Here is a 19,339-nt window from a genome sequence, read left to right as displayed (position 1 = left end):
TGTTCTCTGTCTTGTGTCAGTTCGTTGTGGATGCGATCCTGTAGGCCTGTTTTGCCCTGCTGTTTTTCCCTTACGGGGTCGTGTTTGTTTTTTGTTATACTAATAAAAGCCATTTATTTTCTCTGCATCCTTAAATCGTCGCCTCTTCCCTGAACCTCACCTGACACATTGTCTCTTCTGGTTAGTGTAAAAATGTATATTCCAAGTGAAAATTTTAAATAAGGTAAATTAATAAATAAATAAAAATAGCAAAAGCAGTGCAAGTTGCTTTCAGTTAAGACAGCTTAAACATGCATTTTAGTCTGGGACTGCTTAAGCCTTTTCTATGAAACTGGGCAAATATTTGTTATTGCTCGATTTCGACAATAAAAAAAATAGTTCAGAACAAAGCCACACCAGAACAGTGGTGTTTCAATACTGAATGAATTCACGTTTTTGAATGAATCGAGTGAGTCAGTGATTCAATGACTCATTCATAAAGACCTTGGCTGGATCCGAAATAGCCCCCTAAACCATCAATCAGTATTCCTTATGTTAGTTCACGTGAAGGAGTGAATGAAAAGGAATGAGTGAATTCGGACAGCCGTTGAGAGTAGCCTGCATCGGCTGTACACTCGTTATTGCGGTGAATGTGGGATTGAATCGGATTGAATGAGTGCACTCGATAATGTCCACTATGATTTCGAACTCCACTACAAATAGCTGTCCCCTCAAATAATGCCCTATTTGAGGGTATAGGGGGCAATTTCAGATTCAGCCCTCTTGCTTCGTTCATTAGTGAATCAGCTGTTCGAATGAATCGGTTGAATGATTCAATGAATTTTCATTAACACAGTGACTTGCTGCCAACTACTGCCAATTTTAATTTCATATTTAAATTATCATTTCGTTTTTTTTTTTCATATTTAAAAAAACCAAAACATTTATTTATATTTTAAAATATAACTGGCCAAATATATAGGATTATATAAATATAGTAAATATAGGTAAATAGAATGTATCGAAAATACATTTATGTTAATATAACAATATATGTTTGGTCATTTTTTTAAATAGATTTAAAAATACTTCTGAAATGTTTTTTTTGCCATATGAGAAAGCATCCTATAATACAGTCCACAGATAATGTTACTGACAAATGTACTGATTTGTAATACAGGTTGGCCTACATTACTATAGAATTCCTAAATGTCAAAGCGTAACATAAACATGAATGTCAGGGACTAACAGATGGTCCTTTGCAAACATCCAGTGAGTTCCTGATGCCATGGTGTCCTGTGTTTGTATCAGATAACCGACAGCATATCAGGAGAGTCGTCAGAGAGAAGGTTGCTTCAGGGTCTTCCACACGAAGAGAAACATGATTGTAATGACGATTGATCTAATGTGCCTTATGGACTTCAGATGAGATTCAGACATCACTGGATAGATCAATGTTGTTATTTCGCTAATTGTCATAAATGAACTGTATCATGCCTGTATGTGGCTACAGACATCATAGCTGATCTTGGGTGACCTTTATTGTTACTCCCTTAGCCTTACCTCTGGACAAAAAACAATCATTTAACTCATTGATTGATCACATAAAAGAGATTAGACAGTAGATATAATCAGAATAAGAGAGACAGTCTGTAAACTTGAACATTCTGAACTTTCACTGTTCACTGAAGCCAAAATAACAGTAAGTATGGAGCCAGATCAGCCTCAAACATAATATTTACAAAACAAAATTCATAAATGCACAGCACAAATCGGATTTTGTAAATGTGAATTATGCTGTGCATTTATGAATTTTGTTTTGTATATGTATTATTTTTTAGGCTGATCTTGCTCCATATATTAGTAGCCACAAATATATTTTATTTTATTTCTCTTTTTTTTTTTTACTAATGAAAGATTTTTTTTAAAAACTGAAGAGAGTTAAAAGTTTCTTGAGAACCTACAAGATGTTCTATGATAAATGACTAAATGATCTATAAATGATAATGACTTTTTATTTTATCCAATCAATTTCTTTTATTTTCTGTTTTCTCTAAATTATTAAAGAAATTCTGTTAGTGATCACAATTGTTCTTAAGGTTTAGGATGTTTTGACTACTGAATATTTTATACATAATATTGTACTCATGTGATTTAATCAGAGAGATTAGACACATAGGCCTACAGATTTAAAATATAATGTTAACTTAAGTTTCTCCTCTTTTTCATATGTAGGCAATCTACAGACAGTATAATTAGAGAGCTGCAAAGTGCTAACACAGCATCATATTTCTAATATGTTGTTATAATTCAGATCTATTATTGATTTAATGGCTGATTTAATCATGTCAAGCACTGTTTTGATATCAGATGTTGATTTGACAAGATTTGTGTGCCTTTGTTTAGAATAAATGGATGATATGGAGGATTATTTGTTTGGTTTATTCGAGCACGTTGTGTACTTGTTCAATACATTTTGCTGGGCAATAACAGAAGGATAAAGAAGCCTTTGTAGCAGACTAAGGTGTGACAACTAGCCCCACTCCCCCTACAGTAAAATAACTATAAATAACACATAACCAATTAAATGGTTAGCTAATTATGTAGTTATCTAATTATTAGAGTTAGTACTATTAGTCAAATAACTGGAATGTTGTCTGTGAACGTAGGTTTGTTGACAGTGTAATGTGAGCCGACAGAACTACAGCACCCACAATGCACCGCGACCCCATTGGAATTGAGGAAAGACGCATCCAGGACATCGACTCATAACTCGCCACTCTCCTACACATTTACTAGTTCACGGCGATTTTTGCTTCTCGACGGACCAGCTTGCGACAGAATTCAAGCGCAGACTTTCTTTTTGTACACTCAGACATCTGAATTTACTTATATTAAACGAAAACCTACCATTCGAGAAGATTAGTGTTGAGTCGAAGTGGATTTTCACAGCTAGCCTTCAGCTACGAAAAAAAAAAAAAAAACACAACAAACCCGGAGCGCGATTTGTTATTTTTTGACAGACAAAACTCCGCATATGAACAACCAAACAACCTTTTTTACTTTCATGGACGACGAAAAAACACACTTATAATGCTTTATAGCTTACAACACATTTTATTTGATCGAAAATACTCTCTTTTTTGAGGACATTGTCATTTCCTCGCTAAGCTAGCAACTCCAGACAAAGAAAGAAAAGCAGCTTTCATCGCCTCATCACATCTTGTCAACTTTTCGCCCTTTTTGATTCCAGTTGTGTAGAAATAAAGCAGAAATGGCCCGTCAGAGCAGTGCTCAGGTCGCCAGCTCACAGAAAGCTTTAATGCTGGAGATGAAGTCTCTACAGGAGGAACCAGTGGAGGGTTTCAAGATCACTTTAGTGGATGAAGCGGATCTCTACAACTGGGAAGTGGCGATTTTCGGACCCCCAAACACTCACTATGAAGGGGGCTATTTCAAGGTAAGGGCTGAGGTTGGGTTTTAGGGGGTAAATAAGCGTTATTTTTAGGAACAGATGGCTATGGTCTATATTTAGATCTGGATAACTGCATCTCTTTATGTGTCCCCTTGTCTGTTTTCTTTAGACGTATTACGATATAATTGTGGTTTTTGATTGATTAAAAGCCTGGTTATGATCTCATGTCTTGTGATTTCAATCAGATGTCGGTTTGATGAGATTCTGGGGTCTTTGTTCAGGATAATAGGGCTCATTTGTTTGGTTTCTTTGTTCCTCATTGACTCATTGTCATTCTGATAGATGCAGGGTGAGATGATTTACATGACTTTGAACAAACAATATTATAAATATTACAATTAAATGTTCTTTATCATTCTTATATACTTTAAGTTAGCTGTAAGCTCATTACTGATTCAAATGATTTATTTACCAGCTATTGTTAAAATAATTTATTATGACAAAGTGTGTGTGATCATTTCCAATTCTGCTGAATGCAAACGTCTATCAAAACTGATTAATTTTAAACTTTAAAAATGTCATATTCATGACCTTCCAAACACTTATTAGGGCCCCACGTATTAGTTGTTGACATCACGTTTGACCTGTATTTTGTTTTGTTCTTTGTGGCACCACAAGTTATTCCTATTATGATAATTATAAAAATAGAGTAATGACAGCAAAGGATCATTATGTCCCACCTCATTCCATCAGAGCAGACAAACCTGTTCATTCACACCAGTCTGAATGCTTTATAATTAATGACCTAATAATGTCAGAAGCTTTATTGAATTATTCAGCTTCATGTTAGTTCCTCTCTGGATTGTAAAGGAAGGGCCTGGACTGTTGTGTTCGATTTGAAGTAGGTCAATGACTTTTCGTGTCTTTGTTTACAGCGAAAGCAAAGCACTCACACACACACACACACACACACACACACACACACACACGTACAGTGGGTTTGGCAGATACAGCGGCGTCACTGTTCACTGGAGTGTCAGGATATGAGCTTGTGTTGAAACTGAACTCTCGAGTCTGGCAATGCCCGAAGGCATGGTATTCAAACCAGTAAATGCTCCCTGCTTTGAGGATAAAACAGGCTGTATTTGCATGATAGAGACTTGCTTCTCTTTGTTTGAAAGGAGAATATTTTGCACCGTTTGTCAACAGTGTTAAAGCTCTCTTGAGTATTATGTTGGCACATTGTCAAGATCTTGTAGTCAGCCAAGAACCTGAAACCACTTGTGCCTAACTTGTCTGGAATATTTAGTTACATTAGGCTACATGCTTTCTTTGAAAGGTCAGTTCACCCAGAAATGAATATTATGTCATTTGTTCACCCTCATGTTGTTCCAGTCAGTACAGCTGATGTCTTTGGAAGGCAAATGGGGAAGTTCTGGTGAATGCTGTTGAACTACCAAAAAGCACCATAGAAGTCATCCGTATGACTTAGACAAGTTTAGAATCAATGAGCTAATTATTTTTTTACTTTTATGATGTATTAAGTTAATCAAAAGTGACAGAAAAGACATACATTGTTACAATTTCTATTTAAAATAAATGTTTGAACTTTATGCTTATCAAAGAATCCTGAAATAAATCAGTTTCCACAAAAATATTAAGCAGCACTGTTTTCAACTTGGGTAATTATAAGAAATGTTTCTTGAGCAGTAATCCGCATATTAAGTATGATTTCTTAAGGATCATGTGACACTGAAGACTGGAGTAATGATGCTGAAAATTCAGCTTTGCATCACAGGAATAAATTACATTTGAAAATATATTCAAATAGAAAACCGTAATTTTAAATGGTAATATACTATTTCACAATATTACTGTTTTTACTTTATTTTTGGTCAAATAAATGCAGCCCTGTTGAGAAACATAAAACATAAAATAATCTTACTAACCCCCATTTTTTAAAATCTTTTTAGTGTATGTGCTGTATTTAAGATATTTAAAAACCATATTGGCTAGTTGCTTTGTGAGAGGAATGGAATGAAATTGAAGTGTTTTTTTCCCTCTCATTTTTGGTGATGCATATAATAATGCTATTTGGAATCATTGGTGTTAAACCTGACATGACGTGTCTTCACTTACCATTTTATAATAAAAACAGCAAATGGATTTTGACTACTATGGAGGAGACGAGCAATTTCAGTGAATAAAGACTTAGCTTTTGTGTGAAGAATTGAACAAAATTTATCACATGGCTTCGGTGACTATAAAGCCATATGGACTAAAAACAGTTTTTTTTATGGTGTTATTGTCTATTTGTGGGGCTCAACAGCATCCTTCCCCGTTTACTTTTTATTGTATGAGTAAGAACAGAGAGTATATTCAGGTTTAGACTTCTCTTTTTGTGTTCAATGGAAGAAAGTCATACACGTTTGGAATTACGTAGATGTGAGTAAATGACCATATCCTGGTTGAACTGTTCCATTAATATAGTGATTTCATATAATATAATTGAATGCAAAAGTCATTATGTCCACTTCCAGTAGTAATCAGCCTAAAATGTTTCAAGGGCAGTTTTGCCACGAGACTTGAAAATAATTAGGTCTGTATTGAATTGAGGTAGAGGGCATATCTCTTGCGTAACGGATGTTTAACCTAGTTGTTTTCGTGCCAAAAAATGATTTGCCCCACTTCCTGGTTATCCAGCTCTCTGTCCATTTGTGTGTTTTCTCTCAGATTTTCCCTCCTGTCCATCTGCACTGTTCCCCTGCAATGTGATGCATCTCCAATCCTATTAAGAGCAGCTGTCCTGGGCTCACCCTGAGACCGAATCCTCCAAAGCTGCTGTATAAGAAATCTCTCTGCGGTGTACCAGCTGACGGCACTGTGATGTTGATCGTTTTGAACTTAGTGTTTGGCTGCATTGTCCAGCAGGACCGAAATGAGGTTTTTCAGAGCGGTGGAAATCTGCAGAATGTTTTTTTTAAAATGGTAACTGTTAAATATAGTTGAGGGTACTTCAGTGTTTAGAAGCTTTCACTTTAGAGCTTTTGGTGTGGGGGCCCAAGTCCATTTAATGTCAGAGTTCGGTGGCTGTGAAAGCTGTTTTCCAGTACAGGTTGCGGTTGGAAAATGGGGATGCTAGGGAGTGCAATGGGTTTTGTTGAAAAGGGTAGAGAAAAATAGTATGCACATAATAATCTTTTTAAATAATATTCTGTATATATAACATTATTGTTTCATTATTCTGCTTTTTAAAGAGTGGTGAGAAATCATGAGAACAATCAGTCATTTTATTCTGTTGACAGACAGTTTTTTCTTTTTTTTTTCTTTCAGGTTTATACCTATAAAACATTACAATACTTATAGGTTGAAAGCAACTTAATCGAAACTTAAATTTTTCAAATAATATTTTACATATTTGTATCTTCTTCTTTTTTTTACAGTATGATCTTTATGTATAAACACATAGCTGCTGATTCATATTTTAGGAAGAGGGTCTCTCACAAGGGGATAGTCATATTTGGGGTCTCAAAAAATGTAGTCATGCATGGTTGCTTGTCCCTGAATAAATTGCGTTTGGAAAGCAGCTCACATTTTTCACATCTCTTGTGTGACGCATCAGTTGCAGACAAATGTGAATACAATGTGAGAGACCAGTGGGAGAGTGGTAGGAATTAAACTTTGGGGGAAACTAAACATAAAATTGCTTTGTGTCTTTGTCTTTAAATGTATTCAGTAATAATTAAAAGTTTTAAGGGTAAAATGCTAATGCTGTATTAATGCTAACTATATACTATTTACTTGCACATTACTATAATACTAAAGGTTAACAAACAGAACCCAAACTATTAGCCTAAATTCAGTTTCTATTTATTTTTAGATATAATAATCAACACCTAAATAACACGTATGCAAACATGTAAACTGCACATAAGGCAGCTTTTGCATTAACTTCTAAATTGAATTATGTTTTACTCTTTTACTATGTTTTTAATAATGTTTTATATTTTATATGTTTTTTTTAAATAATTTTATTTATAACCGTTTTTATACAAACACAAAAACAGATCAGATTCTCACAAAATGTTATACATAAAATAAACAAAGGAGAAAAAAAAGACACCACCCCACCCAAACCCACACCAGATAAGAGAGAAATTCACACCTTAAAGCCATACTAAATCAAACTTAAACAAAACATTAACAATGGAGTGAAGGGATAAAAGAGTGAAGTTATCCATATTATATATGTGGCCAAACATTTTTCAACTCTTAAAAAAAAGATATGTAAGGAAGGGGCCCCAGATTTTATCAAATTTTTTAGAAAAACATGACAGATATTTTAACCAGACATTAAATAATCAAGACATCACTAACAGGTTAAGTAAAATATAATGAATATATAGGCAAATATAGTGCATATATTTAGCAAAAGAGTTGATTTCTCTAGCTGACTAACAAGCTGTGGACACTGGATGACTTGCCTGAGGTAAATGTAATGCCACATGGGACATTGTTTACCAGCTGTTTTACTGATGTCTTTCTGCTGTTCAAACACTGACGGAGTGATTACACGAGATATAATGTGTTTCAGTTGGGCGGCGCGCATTCGGTACGCCATGAGAGTTTCTGTTTGGTTTAATATCGTTACACCTCTATAATCAATTTAGCCATAATACTTAATAAACAAATATGCATTGGACAAAGTTTGTGCTGACGTTTGTTTTTGTCTTGTTTTGCAGGCTCGCATTAAGTTCCCGATCGATTACCCCTACTCCCCACCCACGTTCAGATTCCTCACCAAGATGTGGCACCCCAACATCTATGAGGTAAGAGGATTGTTTCAGCCCTCACACTGTGTACTGTGGCACGTGGCTTGTCTGTTGTGCTTCCTCATTTCCTTCAGTTAAGCCCTGGATTAATGCACCAGGTAAACATGAACCTTTGTATCTTGGCTATTGCCACAGAACAGTTAGGAACAGATATTATAAGTAACACATTATTTGAACTCTTGATACAATCGAATATAAATGGCTGCAATGTGTTAAATGGGGAAAATAAGGTAAGCAGATTATTTGACATCTTAAAAATGAGGAAGAACTGTAACTCTCATCGGCAAGCACCGACAGGTGTGGTTCACTGAGCTGCAGGTCAGACCTGTGTGTGACCTGGAAAACATCAAGTCATGTTGTGTAGGTTGGAAATTATAAGCATAACAATAGCAAAAACCACTTCATAGATCTGTCAATAGTTCCTTACCCTTCTGCGTCAATTTTGCATCATATTTTAATTAATGCTGTTATATTTAGTACCAAAAGATACCTGGTAGATTTGTAGTTTGTGCGAAAATGTAAAAGATGTTACAGTTGGCCCGCCTCTCGAAAGTGTTAGTAATTTTTGAAAACGTATATCGCAGGTAATGTGTGTGTGGTCGTGGTGTGCTGGAGACATTATATTGTGACAAGCACTTGTAGTGAAGTGGAGGCAGCTTGGTTTATTAAAATGGGCATTATTGTATTTTTTTTGCACTGCCAGCATGTGTTCTGCTGTAAATGTGCTGTAATGTATGTTGTTTAATGTTGCCAGGCGATGTAACAACTTGCCACAATAATATTTAATTCAACTGCTGTGTGTATATTTTACAATGTCTTTAAATGGGGCTTTATGTAGAATTCAGAAACCCTTGTTATTAGCGACACCGGTGGCCGTTAATTGAACTGCTGCTAGCAACTTACTGCTCGTTCTCGCATTCATGCCGTAACGTACAAGAGACTGAATGTGGTTCCTATATACCCATGGCAAAGTTCTTTTGTTCTTCGCTTTGAACTAAAAAGTAGTTGGAAATGCCTTTGCAGGGAACATCCCGACGCCATTCACGCTGCTGAGAGCAACATTTAGATGAATTTGTAAATATGTGCTACGCGCTTTTCTCTCAATAACAAAATAAACACACAACAAAAATGACTGCGGTGAAGCAGTTAAAGGTAAATTTCTATTTAGCTTTAAAACCTTTTTTTTCCAGTTTTAGTTTGTTAATTTTAGTATTTTGAACAAACTTACAAAACAAACAAAAAATGCCTCAGCAACTAACTTAAACTGTTTTTAATTTGATTTAATGCCAGCTTTATTTCAGTTAACACTTAACAAATAATTTTTAGTAGTTTTAGTTTTAATTAATACAGATAATCTATTACTGTTTTTAGTTTATTTTGAACTGAAGTGTTACATAATGTGAAGCGGCTGTTTTTGGAGCCAGATGTATCTTTGATTTGTTAACAATAATGTCATTTTTATTTTAATTGACTGGAATGTTGGATGATTATTTAAAAACTGCATTAATACATGGTAATCTATTTATATAAAACATTTTTGGTGGAATTTACAGGAAGTATAACTATATAGTGACACACAGCATTACTGTGAGTGATATAAAATGACTCTGATTTAAGATGGTGGTCATACCGCCTACCCCGTGCACCAGTATATTTCCTTGTGTTGGATATATATGCAGTGCATGCACAAGGCTTTTCAGAGTTCTGCAGAGATCGTCCTTCAGTTTTGACTGGCTTTTTCTCCTTATCTCCCTTTCACATGCCTCGCTGTGACTCTGAGTACTCACAGAAACAGCAGTGGTGTGGAGGCGAGGGCTTCACTGAGATGCTGCTTTTGCTTCGTGAAAGCATTATGATTGTGTGATTGATTTTGAATCTCTGCGTGTGCTTTCACAGAACGGGGACGTGTGTATCTCCATTCTGCATCCTCCAGTAGATGATCCACAGAGCGGAGAGCTTCCCTCAGAGAGGTGGAACCCCACACAGAATGTCAGGTATGGAGTCATCTCTAAAGGTGATGAGACACAGGGCAACTTTTTGATTTGGCTGGGCAATCTTGCCGAGCGATTGTTGCTTGGGCACTTTCCCATTGAAAATGGGCAATGCATTTCTATCTGGATAATTTAGATCGGTCGTGGGCCCTGTGTCTCATCTGTTTACCCGTTGACTGCAACATTGCCCAAAAAGTTGCCCTGTGTATCATCACCTTAACATCCAGATTGATTATTGGCATAAAGTCTTGTCCACATTGCAGCTTATTCTGGCCTTTTTCCACAAAGAAATGTTTTTTTTGTTTTTTTTTACATTGTGTGCTGTGCAAATTAATTTCCCTACAGGGATCTACAGGCTAGATCCTCAACAGTAGCTGTCTCAAAGAGTGATCATGTATTTTCCCCACTAACAGAATTATAGGAAGATTGGCCAGGATGGTTTTGTGTTCATGAGTTTCATGTTGCTTGCCTTAAGGAAAGCATCTCAGTGGAGATCTGTGTATTTGTGCGTTTCCTCCCCCGAGTCTGATCTCTATTCTAGTTAGTCTGGTGTTTTGTTTCACTGGGCTTTGTGCTTCAGTGGAAAAGCTAGTGTCTTCCTGGAAGCTCATGTTAATCATTTGTGTTGTTGTAGAACACCTGTCACTGTACACACAGAGAGACGGGCATATTTTGACCCCACACTGAATGTTGCATGGTTTATATTATCAAGACCTAGTGTTCACCTCGCTCGGATGTAGCTTGTTTGTTTTTAGTGACTTATTTTGTTTGAGTATAAAACAAATTAGAAAAATAAAATAAAAAATCTGATACTGTATGTCAGAATAGATCTATGCATTAAGTATTGAAGTCTTTAACTAATACTCCTGCCACTTATTCTATTTAATGTATAGAAAATGTTTAATGTCACTATGTAAAGTATTGAATGTCATCAAAATTTGGGAAGATATCAATTTTTGTATTGCCCAGTCCTACTTATAACTAATGTGTAGACCTACACTTATTTGATTTATTTTTGACATAATAATTACACCACATGAATATATGAATTATTATTATTATTATTATTATTTAATAACCATAATAATAGTAATACTATTTATTGTTAGTAAAATTATTAATGCTATTATAATTTTTTTTTTTTTTTACAATCTAAATGGTTGAATTATTTTGGCCTGCATCTAATTGCTAACTTTAAAACACTTTGCTCATTTGACAATGAATGGCTATAAGAGTGATTATGAAAACAGTACTTCAAAATAAGTTACTTTCCCAGTGAATACTGTTGTTTCATTACCAACTTGGAAACTGAAGTTACTCTGTATCCCTATTGCAAATGTGAGGTCACCGGAGTAACTTTAAGTAATGCATAAAGACTGATCCTCTTGGCTAAAATCTCTTCACATCTTTAGGAGAATGCAGCACAAAGAAGCTCTAGGACAGATGAGCTTAAAGGTTAATGTCATTATAACATTGAGTGTCTGTGTGTGTGTGTGTGTGTGTGTTTCAGAACTATACTGTTGAGTGTCATCTCTCTACTGAACGAGCCCAACACGTTTTCTCCGGCCAACGTGGACGCCTCTGTCATGTACCGCAAATGGAGAGACAGTAAAGGAAAAGACCGTGAATATGCAGAAATCATTAGGTAACACATTATTGTACAAAAATAGAGAATATGGTCCCTTTAAGAGATCAGCTGTGTTTAATGTTTATTTGTTCAATACGTGTTACATTTTGATGGCTCTGTCAGAAGATATGGTGATAAACAACACTTTAGCCAATGGAAAACCCTTCTAAACAGATTTTGATTTATTTACTGGATCAGCGGTGCCCTCCTGTGGTTGAATAAGTCACTGAAACATGATCTCCTCTTGGCAATCTCTCTATTGCATGTTCCAATTCATGTTTTCAGCCATCTGAGTTGGAACATTTGACTCGCATCAGATTTCATCCTTCAGGACATAAGTTGTTTATTTCTCTGCCTTGGCATCTTAAAACCTCAGGGCAACAACTCAAATGGAGAGCTTAAATTACATAAAATGTCAACATGTCCCACTGCCTAAGACAGATGAGTCTGACTCTGAACGTCATAGAAAGAGAAGCTACATGGTTAATATTTCAGCTATATAAAAATGAAGCTAAAAGGAACGTTTTGAGCATTTGCAAAGCAATGTCCGTACATAACATCAAATGTAAAAACGAATGGAATTCATGTTTATGGTAATGTGCCCACAATTGAAGTCTAGCCTGAAGGTTTAAAAGCACAAATGTGAAGCCGGATATTCCTTCAGATCCATTAATGAGGTGTTTGTGTCTGTTACAGAAAACAAGTTCTGGCCACGAAAGCGGAGGCAGAACGGGACGGAGTGAAAGTTCCCACCACCCTGGCAGAATACTGTGTGCGCACGCGCGCGCCCGCGCTGGACGAGGGGTCCGACCTGTTATACGATGATTACTATGATGACGAGGACTTGGAGGATGAGGATGACGATGACGAGGACTGTTGCTATGACGAGGACGACTCAGGAAACGAGGAATCATGACGACTTTCCCATTCCCACCTTCATCCTCGTCTTCATCAGCATCAGCCCAAAAGTTGAAGCGTCAAGGCATGCGCTCTGCATTTACACTCACTCAGATGGCCATTTTTGTTTAACTAAAGTCTAAGTCTTTGACTGAAATTCGTTTTTTTTTTTTTTTTTTTAAGCATTATGTTGTTTTCCCTCCGTGTCATAATTGTGCTGGCCTTCAGGCTTTTTTCCAAGCTACTCTTTTATTATTTATTTGCTTTGCGCTTTCAGACAGCTCTGTGAAAGTTTCTTCAAAAAAGAAAAAAAAGTGCTTGACTGAATTGAGGTTTGAGTGAGTGATTGATTATTTGAATGAGGCTTTTTGCTGAGTAATGCTTACTATGTCACAGTTGTTTTGAATTTCTTAGAGCTGATCACTTTGATCACCCACGCTTACTTTTTTGGCCTTCAAGCACATCCAAGCAATAAAATGCTTGGGGTCAAGGTTTGAGTTTCTGTTTTTATTCCCCCTCCATTTGAGTAGAAATTACATTGAAAAGCCCTAAGCAAAATTAAAGGATGATGCATATTAAAACTGTTTTGCAATGTAAAAAAAAATCAAAACATTGCAAAAGAAATGATGGCCTAAATTCTACAATGTGTTTAAACTCCACACATTATTTAACTTATAGTATCACTTTAAATTATTGCAATTATGTATTTCTTCATTCCAAGATATAGAAGCTTATCAGAAAATCAATGTATTCGGGTAGGTTGGCAAGTCGATGTTGTCTTTTCTGTTGAGCTGAGTTTTAAATGTTTTTTAAGCAATGCTGATACTCCTGTGTTGTCCTCTTAAGTGAATCTTATTTAATCAGTTTTTTTTTGGCGTGGGTTTATTTGGGATGTAGGGTGACTTTTGGACTAATGGATGATGATTTTTTGTTGTACCTTTTCTTTTGCATTATTGCTCTGTGAAACAACGCCACGTCCTGTGTTGTGATATCGAGATTGAAACTTTCCTTTACGCTGCCTGGAGGCTGGTGAGTGCTGGCGTCCATCTCTCTGATTTAAATTTGAGCTCATACCGACTGACTCTCAGGATCAACCAATCTGGAAAAAGGAAAATCCTACCAACAAGAAAGTGTTTTTTCACACCTGCAAGTCATCCGTTTTTTTTATATTGTTTTGAGGACAATATCCCATGAGGCTGAGATGCGCACGAGGAGCTGATTTGTCATTTTATTGACCTTTATGTATTTTTACGATTTGTTGGCCTATTTAAAACTGAATAAAGATCTTTATTAGAATATTTGCCTCTTTACTGTTACGTTGTGTGACATGTGTATTTTATTTGCAATATGCGTGTGCGCTTGTTCGTTTTCTTAATTTTCTCTCAGTAGTCTGTGCAGATCCCGGACGAGCCCCCAAATTGTTACGCTCTGGGTACATGACGACAATTTCTTTTGCATTTTTTTTTTTGTGTAGTGAGAACAACGTTGTCAAAATGATCCCGGTTCTCACAGATCCGCGAAAATGACTAAAAACGCTGTATTATTAAAACGCTGCATTAAACCTAACCTAACCAGTAGCTGGTGATGGAAAGAAACAATACTTGCTTATAGACTAAACACAAAATGCGCACGAGCATGACGTCACCGTTTTCACAGATTCACGTTTTTGTTGTTTACAGGCAGGCTAATGGTATTGGTTTCAACAACTTGCACTTTTAATCCCGTTTTTTTCAAAACTTTGCGTTTTCAGGTCCCCAAAACGCATAAAGTTTTTAGTTGAAAACTGTGTCGTGTAAACGGCCCCTCATTTACATTCTAGGGGTATGGTAGGAACAAACAATAAAGGTTAGGGGAGACTTTGATGTTCCCGTCTCCAGATTCATGATACACAACACATTTTTATTCTCAATAATGACACCCTTAAAGCGGTCTTTTATTTTGCACTACGCTGAGAAAAACAAAAGGTGTAGGATTTAAATGGAACTCATGAAATGTACTCCGGTAATCTTTGTTTTATTTACAACTTTGAAAAATCTTTCAAACTACAGCAAGCAAATGTCAATATTTATAGACATTTTTTTGCAGAACTGTTCTCTGGGGTTTCACTTAATAGAAAAATACATGAATTTAATTAGAAATGTGACTTTCATCACAGACTTTGGTGTCTAGGCAAATCTGAGTACAGTGTGATCCACAGATCTGCAGCTTTCTAGAAGAGACATTTAAGATTATAGGTTATTTTTCTCAAAGAAAAGTCTCCCTTTGCTTGCTAATTATCTCTGCTGTCAGGGAAAGTGGACATGACCGAGTTAGATTTCATTGCTCAGCTGAATATGGCATTATTTACCAGATAAGACATTAGGCACAGCTGGAGAGGGTCTCCAGGCATTCCAAAGTGCAGTTGCCCCGACTCTGTTGCCATGGCAACCCTCCGACTGGTATTCAAGGTTTGCCTGGAAACACTGTGCTGGAGGCTTGTTCAGACAACCTGAACACTCACAGGCTACACAATGAACACACAGAGATGAGGGGGCCCGTGAGATGCAGTTCCAGCGCTGACACACTTTATAGAACATCTAGAAGGACTTTACATGCCTGAGACACTGTAAGAATAAAAAGGAGGTAATGTTAAATCATGGAGAAGAATCACTTAAAGGGATAGTTCACCCTAAAATGAAAATTCTGTCACCTTCAAGTTGTTTCAAACCTGTGTTTATTTCTTCTGTTTCACACAAAGGAAGAATATAGGTAAGCTAACAAACTGAATCGTAATTGTTATCAGAAGCGTGAGCATGTCGACATAAGACCTCCCACTTTTACATAGTCTTTTCAGGATTCCTCATGTTGTTTCACATGCATGCAGAGAGTTTAACCACCGAGATAATTTTTTATTTATAGTGCAGTTGAAAAAACACCAAAGACCAGAGAGAAGGTGCAAAATGTGACTAAAAGCACTGAAGGTGTATAGCACCTTAAACATTGAATCACTCAATAACATTCCCACTCACTGTTATATGGTGGTGGAACGAACTCCTGACCTTCATGTGAACAGCAGTTCAGTCTTCAAAAACATCTGAAAACACAATCACTTTTTTTTTGTATGAAGTAAATAGGTACAAATCTGCAGTTGTACTTCTGCACTAAAGCTGTATTACTCTGGTGCTTGCAGGAATTTTGGAGTGATAATGTAGTTGTATTGTGTTAATTCCTTTGTTTCTTGCTTCAGGACATTCAGGATAAAAGGACACAGAAGCAGTCAGACGCTTATTTTAAAATTCTGAAGCATCTCTTTGTGTATTTGTACACTATGCTAACAGCATGACTTTCATGAAGATGCCACACACAGTACAGTGGAAATAACCCTCCTTCATTTACACAACAAATCATTCAACAGTTATCACACATGCAGACCTATGCACATATAGGTCTCTATTTTAAAGGGCTACCCTTGAAAAAAATAAGTAGTTTACGCTACCTATAAAAGGAGTACTATTTATTATGGAAATAATATAAAAGAATATGCTTAACTGTGAACTGCATGTAAAGTTTACAGAAACTTAATTGCAGTTACGCTAAACTGAGATGCGTAACTTGAGATTATTTTTTTTTATTTTTTTTTTTACGTGTTTGTGATATTTAAATATATTTTTGTTTTTGCAGTTTTAAATATATTTCTGCAGTGAAGTTACAATATAGAACATTTAAAGTATATTTTCTGTAAATGTAATATCGGATAAGAAACACACTAGAGGTAAAATTATAATCAAGTCCTTTACATGTGTTTTAAAATGTTATATAACACACCAAAACAAGTCTATTTCTTTAAAGAAGTAGTCTTTATATATATATATATGTGTGTGTGTGTGTGTGTGTGTGTGTGTGTGTGTGTGTGAATATGTATGTATGTATATATGTATGTATAAATATAAATGGTAAAATCTAGTATATTTAACAATATCCCAGTTTTTTCTGTTTTATCTTCTTTATTAAATAAATGCAGTCTTGGTGAGCATAAAATACTTCTTTCAAAAACATTTCAAACATCTTACCAAACGTTTGAATGGTAGTGAGGGATATTTTACAAGTTACTGAAATCATTTTACAAAAAAAAAAGATCTCCGTTGCGCTTGAAATGGCTTCATCCTCTTAATACCATTCAGCAAAATGCACTTCTACAATCAGTAAATCACATGGCAAACAAAAACTTTAAGCTGCTTATAGAAGTAGAACAAAACAGAGTCTGCCCGCTCAGTGCCCTGCTGAAAACCCCCCAGCTAAAACCAGCCCAAGATGATTAGCTGGTCTCCCAGCCTGGCCAAGACTAGCTAAGACCAGCCTGACTATAAAAACAAGTGCCAAACCCCCTCCAGAACCAGCTTGCTAAACCAGCTATGACCAGGCTAGAAGGCCAGCCCACCAGCTTGCCTGTCTAAAAGTCTCTCCATTCATTTCATGTCTTGGGTGACAGCAGTGAAGAGCCCCCCCACACACGCTGGCCGTGCGCTAACAGATTTGTCCTCCATTAAGACACACAGAGCGTCTCTCTGTGCTTGATAGGGATTCTCTCAGGGAGCACAGAGATAGCTTGTGCCTGCATATGTGTGCGCACCAGTGTGTCAGCGGATCTCTGGCTAGCAGCCCGAACGTCCCACAGGCCAGCAGGAGGCTGGGGTTAGGACTCCGGTTTTTAAGGCTCTGCTGGAAAGAAAGTAATGATTTTGGTTAAGGGATTGTTCAGAATGGACAGACTGCTCCATACTACTCCTATTTTAGAAGTGTTTGCTATAAGGCAAACCACTATAGGCTACTTTGAATTCCAAGCACTAGTATTTAGCTTTTAGTTCAATATTTCAAATTAGAATTCAATATTTACTGCACAATATTCAGTATGCAAGTGGCATTTTATATCATTAACAATAATTAAAACCAGAGAGCAATTTATAGGCTCATTGCATTATTTGCAATCCCACGGAGAGCATTTGATGACACTTAAGTAGTTTTTAATGTGATATCTGTGATGGTTGAGGAGCACCACAGTTTATGACAATGATACACTGCTACCTATAAATCAATCATCCGCGTCGAGAGCTTCTCTTCAAGTGGTCGTAACTGTTAATGCCTGAGACACACTCTCATATATTCCTTTATGATTTAGTGACAGAGCATTACAGAGGCGTATTACTTTACAGCAAATCAATAAGGCAACCGGCAGAGATGTGAAAGTACAGTCCAATGGAGTAGATTACAAATGAAACAATCTACAGATAAAATGCCAAGCCAATTCCATTATATGATATTTATTTATAGGTATGCTGGCATAAAATACAGCTGGCTTCTTGTGTAAGTGTTTTTGCGCATGTACCTCATAAACGGCTAGATCGATGGCAGTATTATATGAAATAATGCCCAGGATGTTTGAGCCAGTATAGGATTTTATGCCTTGCCTAGGCTGGTGGTCCTTGTTGGTCCTAGTTGATCCTCTGGCTGGTTTTAGAGTATTTTTGGGCACTTTTCAGCTGGTTTAACTATACGTTGTATCTATGCAATCTTTTATAATGATAATTTTTACTCAGCAACATTATCTTTCTACCCTGTTGTCATTGTGATGTAACAGATGTCTGCTTTAAAGCAGAGGGTGAGTAATTCTTCACTCATTTATTTGATTAATAAAAACCTATTTTAAAATAGTGTTTATAGTGCATTTTAAACGTGCTAATTGCTATGTTTAGTTTGGCAAAACAGACTAGTTTGGCTAGTTTAGTTAAATCATTTCAATATTATTTTATATGGAGTTACATGGAGTGTGAATATGTAGGTATACTATAGAAAAGCTAAAATGTGATTCAAATGGTGACTGACTAAAGCGACTGGCTCTGTCTCCCCATAGCTCACTTGTCAAGCTACACCCATGAATAAATGTAGTTCAACTTTAATGGTAGGCCTTCAAGAGGGATGTTTCCAAGACAGCAAATGCATTTTCAAATGCATAGTGCATAATAACCAATTGCCTATGGTTATCCTTTGCTGGAAATCCTTTTATATCAGACTGAGACTGAGCAATTTATGTTCAAACACTTATTCAGAATCTCATCTGTTCATAGTCCTACATTTCATAAGTATAATAATGTATTATAACTGTGGTTACAATTATTAATGAGATCATACAATGCATTATCAGGTGCATTAAAATATGAATTAATGCATTACAAATATTTTTTTATAAGGCATTATATATAAAAGCTTCAAGTAAAGTGTTTTTCAGCCAAAATTGCTCATGTCCTGGATACTGGTCCTGCAGTTTCTCCGGCACCAGCTGCTTCCACCAGATCCCAGAGGTCTTCTCCTCCTCCTCTGTGTCCCTGTTGGGAATGGTAAGCCTGTCGCCAATATCCAGCACCTGCCATAAATGCAAAATATGACCATGTTCATATCTGAAACGCTATTTACAAAGAGATCAGAGCCTGTTAACAATGCAATGCATCACTAAAATGAGACCAAAAGCATTCTAGCTGCATTGTTCTTAGTTCAGCATGCCATAATCATAGAAAATAATGTGGACTTGTATGCAGTTTGTAAAAACAAACTTATGTTTTGACAG

The 19,339-nt window shown here is 36.3% G+C and overlaps 1 protein-coding gene across 1 annotated transcript; it reads left to right on the top strand.

Annotated features, from left to right (window-relative positions):
* Window positions 1-2,709: 2,709 nt before the first annotated feature.
* cdc34b (cell division cycle 34 homolog b) lies at window positions 2,710-14,037 on the top strand. The gene is made up of 5 exons (XM_082172735.1): window positions 2,710-3,439; window positions 8,137-8,223; window positions 10,123-10,220; window positions 11,728-11,862; window positions 12,541-14,037. The coding sequence occupies exons 1-5, from the start codon at window positions 3,254-3,256 to the stop codon at window positions 12,758-12,760; spliced, it is 726 nt and encodes a 241-aa protein (XP_082028861.1). The 5' UTR covers window positions 2,710-3,253; the 3' UTR covers window positions 12,761-14,037.
* The last annotated feature ends 5,302 nt before the right edge of the window (window positions 14,038-19,339 follow it).

The sequence above is a fragment of the Leuciscus leuciscus genome, assembly GCF_965113295.1.
Source record: "Leuciscus leuciscus genome assembly, chromosome: 6".
Classification (NCBI taxonomy): Eukaryota; Metazoa; Chordata; class Actinopteri; order Cypriniformes; family Leuciscidae; genus Leuciscus; species Leuciscus leuciscus.
The sequence above is the reverse complement of the archived record's forward strand: the minus strand, read 5'-3'. Positions and strand labels throughout refer to the sequence as shown.